At 41.7% G+C, this 10,160-nt stretch overlaps 1 protein-coding gene across 2 annotated transcripts; it reads right to left on the reverse strand.

Moving 5' to 3' along the window:
* Positions 1 to 1,471: 1,471 nt before the first annotated feature.
* Positions 1,472 to 9,888, reverse strand: LOC117823627 (kunitz-type protease inhibitor 1-like). 2 transcript variants are annotated; one of them, XM_034698860.1, is made up of 10 exons: positions 9,149 to 9,888; positions 5,663 to 5,823; positions 5,417 to 5,558; positions 4,564 to 4,734; positions 4,415 to 4,450; positions 4,184 to 4,312; positions 3,217 to 3,267; positions 2,950 to 3,120; positions 2,047 to 2,121; positions 1,472 to 1,917 (listed from the first exon to the last, which is right to left on the reverse strand). In XM_034698860.1, exons 1-10 carry the CDS (start codon positions 9,591 to 9,593, stop codon positions 1,736 to 1,738), a joined length of 1,563 nt encoding a protein of 520 aa, XP_034554751.1. In that variant the 5' UTR covers positions 9,594 to 9,888; the 3' UTR covers positions 1,472 to 1,735. The 2 variants fall into 2 exon arrangements, with proteins under 2 accessions (XP_034554751.1, XP_034554752.1); XM_034698861.1 differs by having other exon boundaries at positions 1,473 to 1,917; positions 9,167 to 9,886.
* Between the last annotated feature and the right edge of the window lie 272 nt (positions 9,889 to 10,160).

A 10,160-nucleotide genomic window follows, 5' to 3' on the forward strand; every position in this document is an offset into this window, starting at 1 on the left:
TAAAATAACAATTTCATACATCTTAAAAAATGAACTTGTATTTTCTTATCTTATTGAAAGTGTGACTCAACAAAAAAAATGTAGATAATTAAAAGATTAAAACAAGATGGCAGCAGATAGAGCACCCTGAGAGGATAAAAACACTTTCTATTTACAGTCAAACATTTACATTTAACATAAAACTAAACAAACCTGAGACCCAAACACAGAAATATTAAATATACTCAACTCAAACAGGCACACTGTGAAATACGTTTAGATACCAGCACACTGTATAAACATGTTTTAACATTATCACTATGTAAAAAACATGTTTTAACATTATCAGACTGTAAAAACATGTTTTAACATTAGCACACTGTAAAAACATGTTTTAACATTATCACTATGTAAAAACATGTTTTAACATTATCACTATTTAAAAACATGTTTTAACATTATCACTATGTAAAAACATGTTTTAACATTATCACTATGTAAAAACATGTTTTAACATTATCACTATGTAAAAACATGTTTTAACATTAGCACACTGTAAAGACATGTTTTAACATTATCACTATGTAAAAACATGTTTTAACATTATCACTATGTAAAAACATGTTTTAACATTATCACTATTTAAAAACATGTTTTAACATTATCACTATGTAAAAACATGTTTTAACATTATCACTATTTAAAGACATGTTTTAACATTATCACTATGTAAAAACATGTTTTAACATTATCACTATTTAAAAACATGTTTTAACATTATCACTATGTAAAAACATGTTTTAACATTATCACTATTTAAAGACATGTTTTAACATTATCACTATGTAAAAACATGTTTTAACATTATCACTATGTAAAAACATGTTTTAACATTATCACTATTTAAAAACATGTTTTAACATTATCACTATTTAAAAACATGTTTTAACATTAGCACTATGTAAAAAAACATGTTTTAACATTAGCACACTGTAAAAACATGTTTTAACATTATCACTATGTAAAAACATGTTTTAACATTATCACTATGTAAAAAACATGTTTTAAACATTAGCACACTGTAAAAACATGTTTTAACATTAGCACACTGTAAAGACATGTTTTAACATTATCACTGTAAAAACATGTTTTAACATTAGCACACTGTAAAGACATGTTTTAACATTATCACTATGTAAAAACATGATTTAACATTAGCACACTGTAAAAACATGTTTTAACATTAGCACACTGTAAAAACATGTTTTAACATTATCACAATGTAAAAAACATGTTTTAACATTATCACTATGTAAAAACATGTTTTAACATTATCACTGTAAAAAACATGTTTTAACATTAGCACTATGTAAAAAACATGTTTTAACATTATCACTGTAAAAAACAGGTTTTAACATTAGCACACTGTAAAATCATGTTTTAACATTATCACACTGTAAAAACATGTTTTAATATTAACACTATGTAAAAATATATTTTAACATTATCACACTGTAAAAATATATTTTAACATTAGCACTATGTAAAAACACGTTTTAACATTAGCATACTGTTAAAACATGTTTTAACATTAGCACACTGTAAAAAGATACAACCTGCGCTCATGATCAGCTGTTTAAATAAAGTTTGTTTGAAATCTTAGTGAGGTTAGGAAACACAGGAAGAGGGAAACAGCTTCATGTGGTTGTCATGGTCACAGCAGTGATGACATCATACAGGTGTGAAGGGGATGATGTCATACAGGTTTGGTGGTACTGTTGTAGACGAGCGTGTCCTGCTCCGACAGCGCCACGTGGGCGGGGCCTGTGGAGACGGGCCTATGGGAACGCTCCTTCTTCTTCTTGAGGAAACAGTAGGAGAGGATCGCTAGCAGAGCCAAGATGGCCACCGACAGCAGGACAGCCAGCGCTATGTTTGCTGTGGAGACAGTGAGGTCACTTCCTGTCAGCTGACGTGACACTTAAACTACAACACTGTAAAAAATGATAAGGTGAAAACAAAAGTGTGTTTTTATTAATCTGAAAGAGAAAAAAGAAAAGTTCTCACCAGAGTCATTTCCTGCTTCTTCTTCTTCCTCTTGTTCATAACGACCAAACAGCCCTCTGAAGAACACACTGCGCTCTGTGAACACACACACACACACACACACACACACACACACACACACACACACACACACCAGTACATGAGAACATCATCCTCTGAAGACTCCAAAGTAAGCAGGGCGAGAGATGAAAGTCCACAGGATGAATCACTGACAAAGTAACAGATGTTATTAATGTACCTAAAGTCTCTAAAAGTAGTATGGGAGGTAGAGCCTTCAGTTATCAGGCCCCTCTCCTTTGGAATCATCTACCAGTCAGGGTCCAGGAGGCAGACACCCTCTCTACTTTTAAGAGTAGGCTTCAAACTTTCCTTTTTGATAAAGCTTATAGTTAGAGCTGGATCAGGCTTGGACCAGGTCTTAGTTATGCTGCTATAGGCTTAGACTGACACACTGGGATCCTGTCTTTCCCTCTCTCTCCTCTCTCTGCCTGTCTCTCACTTTAACTCTTCCTGTCCCATTAAAGTTACTAACCATAGACCTTTCTGGAGTCCCTGAGCTCCCTTGTCTCGTAGGTTCCTCTGGATCTCTGCTGCTGTGGACGTGGTCCAGACTCCAGCTGCTACAACTACTACTATCCGTCTCCCCACTATCATCTCTCTCTCTCTCTCTCTCTCTCTTCATCTCCCTCTATCCCTCTCTCCAACACGGTCTCAGCAGATGTGTGTCTAACATGAGTCTGGTCCTGCTGGAGGTTTCTGCCTGTTAAAGGAAGTTTGTCCTTGCCACTGTAACTTGCTAAATGCTGCAAAGTGCTCTGCTCATGGTGGATTAAGATGAGATCAGACTGAGTCCGGTCTGTAAGAGGGGACTGGATCTTGTCCAGGTGTTCTTCAGTACCCTACCTGTGACTCCGTCGCAGGTCTCGCTGCACTTCTCTTCCTTCTCAAAGTTGTTTTCGTTTCCTTTGCAGCCCCCGTAGGTGAAGCGGTAGCACTTCTTGTTCAGAGGATCGTAGTACCAGCGGGAGAAACTTGCTCGACATGGTCCCGTGAGGGGGGGCTCCGAGCACCGAGCTGTTGGGGGGGGGGGTTAGCATTGTTAGCATGTAGCGTGTTAGCATGTAGCGTGTTAGCAGTCTGCTGTAGCAGGTGTTCAGAGATTAGACTGACCTTTCTTTTGGTTCACATCGATGTTCAGCAGCCGGTTTAACGTCTGATTAACTGAAGAGAAGAAGGAAGACTGTTACTGTGTGTGTGTGTGTGTGTGTGTGTGTGTGTGTGTGTGTGCGTGCGTGTGTGTGCGTGTGTGTGTGCGTGTGTGTGTGCGTGTGTGTGTGTGTGTGTGTGTGTGCGTGCGTGTGTATGTAAGTGTATTAGTGTGTGTATATAAGTGTGTTAGTGTGTGAGCCTGTGTGTGTGTCTGTGTGATTGTGTGTTTTTTTATTTATGTGTGTCTGTGTGTGACTGTGTGTGTGTGTGTGACCGTATGTGTGTGTGACTGTGTGTCTGTTAGTGTGTGTGTTAGTGTGTGTGTTTGTGTATATAAGTGTGTGTGTGTATTTATATTTATGTGTGTGTGGGTGTTTATAAATGTGTGTGTGTGTTTATAAATGTGTGTGTGTGCGCGCGCGTGAGTGTGTATGTGCGTGTGTCTGTGTGTCTGTTAGTGTGTTAGTGTGTGTGTGTTAGTGTGTGTGTTTGTGTATATAAATGTGTGTGTGTGTGTGTATTTATATATTTATGTGTGTGTGTGTGTGTATAAATGTGTGTGTGTGTGTGCGCGTGTGTGTGTGTGTGTGTGTTTATAAATGTGTGTGTGTGTGTGCGTGTGTGTGTGTGTGTGTGTATGTATTTATATGTGTGTTTGTGTGTGTGTGTTTATAAATGTGTGTGTGTGTGTGTGCGTGTGTGTGTGTGTGTGTGTGTGTGTATGTATTTATATATGTTTGTGTTTGTGTGTGTGTGTGTTTTTATATATGTGTGTGTGTGTGTGTATTTATATGTGTTTGTGTGTGTTTATAAATGTGTGTGTGTGTGTGTGTGTGTGTGTGTGTGTGTGTGTGTGTGTGTGTGTGTGTGTGTGTGTGTGTGTGTGTGTGTGTGTGTGTGTGTATTTATATGTGTTTGTGTGTGTTACGTTTGAAGCAGTGCATCTCGTCTGATCCGTCGCTGCAGTGCTTCACGCCGTCACACTCCACGCTCCGGTCCACACAGCAGCCGCTGTCACAGGTCAGCTGGTCATCAGCACACTCCACGCCGCACTCCTCTGAACACACACACACACACACACATTGACACACACACATTAACACTGTGCATCTGTAACACGTAGCACAGCTGATGTGAAGAGGTGCATTGTGGGACTGACCCTTAAAAGACTTGACGATGCCTCTCTCTGTCGACGCTGTAGACACACAAACAAACACATGATTAATGAGGGATCAGCTGTGTGTGCAGTGTGTGTGCAGTGTGTGTGTGTGTGTGTGTGCAGTGTGTGTGTACAGGTGTGCTGTTTACCTGTGACCCCGCTGCAGGCCGACTCACACTCCTCCTTGGACAGGAAGTTGTTTTTGTTTTGTTTACAGCCTCCAAACACAAACTGTTTACATTCACCCGCCACGGCGTCGTGGTACCAGCGAGGGAACGCAGCGCGACACGGACCCACCTTCCTCTCAGCCCGGCAGTACACTGAGGGACACACACACACACACACACACACACACACACACACACACACAGTTATAGTATATGTTCTCGTGTTGTCTGAGTGAGCACTGACACACCTCTGTAATGGATTGAACCATTAACCCTTGTCTTTGTGTGTGTGTGTGTGTGTGTGTGTGTGTGTGTGTGTGTGTGTGTGTGTGTGTGTGTGTGTGTGTGTGTGTGCATGTGTGTGTGTTGTAACATATATGGGAGTGTCATCGTGTTGGCTGTGTCGACACTCATGTTACCATGGCAACATCAGGTATTTACAGTGAGCGAGTTCCTCAAACGTTCTCACGTTGCTCAGCAGATTCACAGAGCAGGTTCCTCCGTGTTTGCGTTTGTGTGTGTGTGTGTGTGTGTGTGTGTGTGTGTGTGTGTGTGTGTGTGTGTGTGTGTGTGTGTGTATGTGTGTGTGTGTGTGTGTGTCAGGTAATCCAGTCCGACCAGTTCCAGTCAAGGTGTGGATCATCAGACACAAACACTGATTCACTCCTCAGAACATCAGAGCAGTTTAAAGGGACTCTAACGGATCTATGACCCGTCGACCAATCAGAGCTCCCCTTATCAATAACAGATCAATAACCTGGTAACAGCTCTGGGTCTAACTGATCAATGAATCTGGGTATAACTGGACCGGACTACATTTCCCATGAGCACTCACTGTTGGTCTGCTCGGGGCCGAGGACGAGCACGTTGACCTTGGTGGCGTGTGATTGGTCGTTGGAGTCGATGACGGTCAGCTGGAAGACGTAGGTGCCCGGCTTCAGGTCAGAGAGTCTCACCTGGTCCGGTAGATCTGTCTTCTGCAGAGTCACATTCAAAAAATAACTTTATTTAAAACTTTATTGAACCAGGTGTGTGTGTCTCATTGGTTAAGCCCCGCCTCCTATGACCCAGCAGTTTGTACCTCTATCGTGATGCCGTCCTGCCCGCTCTGCTGATTCCACCGGTACCGCTCAATCTGGGCGTCGCCCAGCGCCAGGCTCTCGATGCCGTTGAGCATCACCGTCGTTCCAGGCTGAACGATGACATCACGACCCGCAATGGCGATGGGTTGCACCTGTTCTCCTGCGCACACACACAGTGATGTCATAGAGGTGATTAATGGACGTGGTCTCCGTGACGTCACCCTAACGCCTGTCAAGCTAGTGTGAGGTAAAGAGGCGGGCCTTTAGCATCCTCGCTAACAGCTACAGTGTTCCCGCCTGTCAATCAAATCAGCCACGCCCTTATTTGGGCAAAACTCGTACATTTAATATCTTTGAAAATACTGAGTTATAATAAATTCACCTCGCACAGTGTGTGCCGATAGAGAAATGAGCTATCCAGACTACACTTGGCTCTAAACATGTTTATTAATGCTGTAAAGATCTTAACATGGGGCTCTATGGAGATTGCACCACTTTTGGAGACAGCCCCTAGTGGACACTGGAGGAACTGCAGTTTTTTGCTCTTTGGAATCGGTCCAGTTTTGGTAGTTTTGAATTAAATGCTAAAGGAAGTCTGTCCTCTTTGAATGGGTGTGTATGTGGTTTCCTGTGTTTCTGCAGCCTGCCTCTAGTGGACGCTCGATGAACTGCAGTTTTAACACTGGCTTCATATTTTAAGACTGGAGGTTGCCGTTTGGTTTTAATAGAACATGAGTCACATGAAAATAACGACACCACTGCTCTTCGTATCAAACTGAATTAAAGTATCAGGGATGAACTTTGAGTTTGAGCTTCCACCTATGAGCTAAGCATACAGGTGCAGCTAATCAGACTCATGTCAGCATGCGACCACATCACAAAGCTGAAAGTTTGTGAATCAAACTAAATCAAAGAAACAGAGCGAGGAGTCAAAGTGGAACTCCTGAAAAGTGCAAACCCTGTCGCATTAACCAGGACTCCCTGGACGGACTCATCTCAGGATAACTGCACACTGATTGGACGGTTTTTAGATGCACTATTTGATTAACACATCTTAAAGTTATGATCATAAAGTATATTCATTTGATTCCCAAATAAAGACACAGAAGAGCTGCTTTACTTTGTTAATATGGACTTAAAACGGATTTTAATAAATGCAGAATGATGGATGTGAATCATAAAAGCTCCCGGTTGAATTAATGTGGTTCATTAGAGTTAAAAAACATCCTTAGATAGCTCTAATGTAATGTCAGTAAAAACACCAGGACAATATTTACTGCTCACTCTCCTGACCTCAGACCTGAGAGGCGTTCAGGGTCAATCTCTCAGTCTGAACTTTTGACACCAGGGCCCAGTTTTTCAAAAACTTTAATCTGGATCAAAGTGATCCAGATTTTGTAGTCCCCTTTTTTACTACCCCAGATAAAAAGTGATCTTGTGGATTTGTCCTGGTTTTTCAAAAAGGCTTTACGAGGGATGCACCAATCCGATCATGGTATCGGATCTCAGCTAGATCGGACTCAAAAAGCTAGATCTGATATCGGGCCGATATATAGTGCCGATCCATATGGCAGATCTATTCTTCTCAGTTCTATGAGTTCTTCTTCTTCTACACAGGAAGAAGTTTACGTCAGCTGTAGCCGACTGCAAAGAAGGAAGAAACCTTCTATTAATGGATTCAAAGTGTGAAAACACGGACAGGTTATTGGATTTAATTGATCCGGATCCTTGACATGAAGGGATTCCAGCCTCTGGTTTAGGACTTGGAACCCAGGTACAGTTCACCATCACGTCAGGAAAGCCTGAAGTTACCAAAACATGATTCTATCCTCACATTAAGGAACAGAGATTGTTAAATCAATACCAGGATCAGATCGGCTCAGTATCGGTATCAGCAGATACCAAAGCCCAGGTATCGGTATCAGGACCTTAAAGTAGGATCGGTGCATCCCTATTCTTTACAGATCTTCTGATTCAGAAACCACAAGAACATATTTCAAGTTGAATTATTTAATTTAGAATGGATATTGTTTTGGTACGGTCTGTGTTGCTTTCCTCTGCAAGCATTGAATAAAAGAATGATTAAACATGTGTCCTACACACAGCCTGCCGGAGGACCTGAGAGCAGCTGATAGAGATATTCAGACTTTTAAAGGTAAACTAAAAACTTATTTATTCAGTCTGGCTTTTATGTAGGGTTTAACAATTTTATTACCTACATTTCACTGTAATATTAATATAAATGTTGCTTTATTATTTTAGGAATTTTAACTTTTATCGTATTCTATTTTTATGTATTTATTCATTCATTTATTTTTTATTTATCTACTCAGTTTTATTGATATTTTTAGCCGTAGTTTTATTTTTCAACTCTTATCCTTACCTTTTTAAATCTATTTATTTTAACTATTTTTATTCTTAATTTTGATGCTTTAACTTATTCTAATTACACAGATTTTATTTTTTGTGTGCATTAGTCTCTATTTTATTTGATGTTATTCTTATTTTTGATTTGTATTATTATTTTTGTTATTATTGTTATTATTATTGTTATTATTATTATTATTATTATTATTATTATTATTATTATTATTATTATTATCTTCCCCTAATATGTCCTGCCATTGTTTCATTTCTGATTCTTTCTTGTTTTTCAGTCGCTGTAAAGCTCTTTGGGTTGCATTTGATTTGTATGAAATGTGCTTTATAAATAAAGCTTGATTGATTGATTGATTGATACAGGTCTCTACATCCACCCTGAATCCACCCTGAATCCACCTTTCCAGTGGGATCAGGATAATCCTGGTTTTTAGCATCAAATTTACCCTAATCTCCCCCTTAGAGTTTTGAAATACCTCAAATCAACATTAGATCTGGATTCTGGGCAGGATAGGATTACCAAATCCGTATCCCCCTTTTGTAGGATCAGGATCCCCTCTCTGTGTTTTTGAAATACCCAATTTTGAGATGTAATCCTATCCCGAACATTCTGATCCAGATTCAAGTTTTTGAAAACCTGAGTCCAGGTGATCATGGATCATTGTAGATCAGGACTCAGTGCCTGAGCGATACCGTGCACAGGTGGACAGACAGGTGAGTCATTCTGTGAGGGACTCCGTTAGAACCCTGAACCGTCCCGTTAGCCTGGTTCTCTAGTTCAAAGAACACTGATATCAGACTAATAACAGCGCTGTGCAACATCACAGACCAGGAGGAGACAAAGACAGCTTCAGGACCGGCCCCCCCGCTGACCTGTGAGAGCTGGATGATCCTTATAATCTGTGTCCCTGAGCTGGATCTGTTTTATTATGTGATGTTAATTTAGTTTATTAAATAATATCTGTAACACTGTGAACAGACAGACAGTCTCTGCCTTACTCACCCTGGGACAGATTAAGCTGATCTAATCCAGGTGTGGATTATTGAGGGCCTAACATGACTGATTTGGTATGTTGACAGACTTTGTGATCCAGCTGTGGACTCACCTGGGCTGCTGGACTCACCTGGTCCCTGTGGGCCCTGCAGATGTTTCTGGAACACGGCCTGTTTGATGAAGCTCTGGTACCCGGGCTGGTTCACGAACCTGCACACGAAGCGGTTTCTGTGGACGCAGTTGAATGTGACGCAGGTGCGGCTCTCCGCGGCTGCCGCTCCGCTGCCGCGCGGCTCCAGCAGCGCCATGTCGCAGCGCGGCTCCGCGCAGCACGCGCGCTCGCAGTCTGCCGCCTCCTGGACGCGCGTGGTGGCCAGCAGAGCCGCTCCCTCCTTCACCGCGTCCTCCACGTCCAGAACAAAGTCTACCTGACCCTGCCGGAACGAGCTGCTGCAGGACGCGGTAGAGGACGCGTCCTCTGCCGCGCAAGCGGCGCGCGCGAGGAGAAGGAAGAGGAGGAGGAGGGGGAGGGAGGGAGGGGAGGAGGTCTGGGACATTCTTCAGCTGCAGTCCCCAAAAAAGTTTACAGGTAAAGTTTACCGAGTCCGGATTCTGTCCCCGCTCTGCACTGACAGTCCCACGCGCCCTCAGGAGGACCGGAAGTAGTCTTCCAGGTGAGTCTCAGGTAAAAACGGTGAAACGGTCAAAGTGAGATCCGGTGGGAACGACCTCCGTGTGCTGTGTGTGACTGCCGCTCCTCAGGTGTGTCTCACCTGCTCACAAACAGGAAGGGAACAAACACACTCTGCTCTCATAGGGCCCACTCAGTGACACGCCTCTGACGTCACTCAGGTGTGGTGACAACAGGAAGAGAAGCAGTTTCTGTCACCTGTCAGTTACTCAACGGATCTATGAATAATCCTCCTCCTCCTCCTCCATGTTCTTCTTCTTCTTCTTCTTCTTCTTCCTCATCTTCTTCTTCCTCTGTTTTTTCCTTCTTCTTCTTTTCTTCTTTTTCTTCTTCTTCTTCTTTTCTTCTTTTTCTTTTTCTTCTCCTTCTTCTTCTTTTTCTTCTTCTTCTTCTTCTTTTTCTTCTTCTTCCTCTTCTAAAAAAGAATAAATAG

Source organism: Notolabrus celidotus, chromosome 13 (genome assembly GCF_009762535.1).
Source record: "Notolabrus celidotus isolate fNotCel1 chromosome 13, fNotCel1.pri, whole genome shotgun sequence".
Lineage (NCBI taxonomy): Eukaryota > Metazoa > Chordata > Actinopteri > Labriformes > Labridae > Notolabrus > Notolabrus celidotus.

Coding starts and splice junctions, on each gene's coding strand:
- LOC117823627 (XM_034698860.1), bottom strand. CDS start 9,593: ATGTCCCAGACCTCCTCCCCTCCCTCCCTCCCCCTCCTCCTCCTCTTC. Junction 5,559..5,662: donor AGGACGGCATCACGATAGAG/GTACAAACTGCT, acceptor GTGACTCTGCAG/AAGACAGATCTACCGGACCA. Junction 4,451..4,563: donor GGCCTGCAGCGGGGTCACAG/GTAAACAGCACA, acceptor GTGTGTCTACAG/CGTCGACAGAGAGAGGCATC.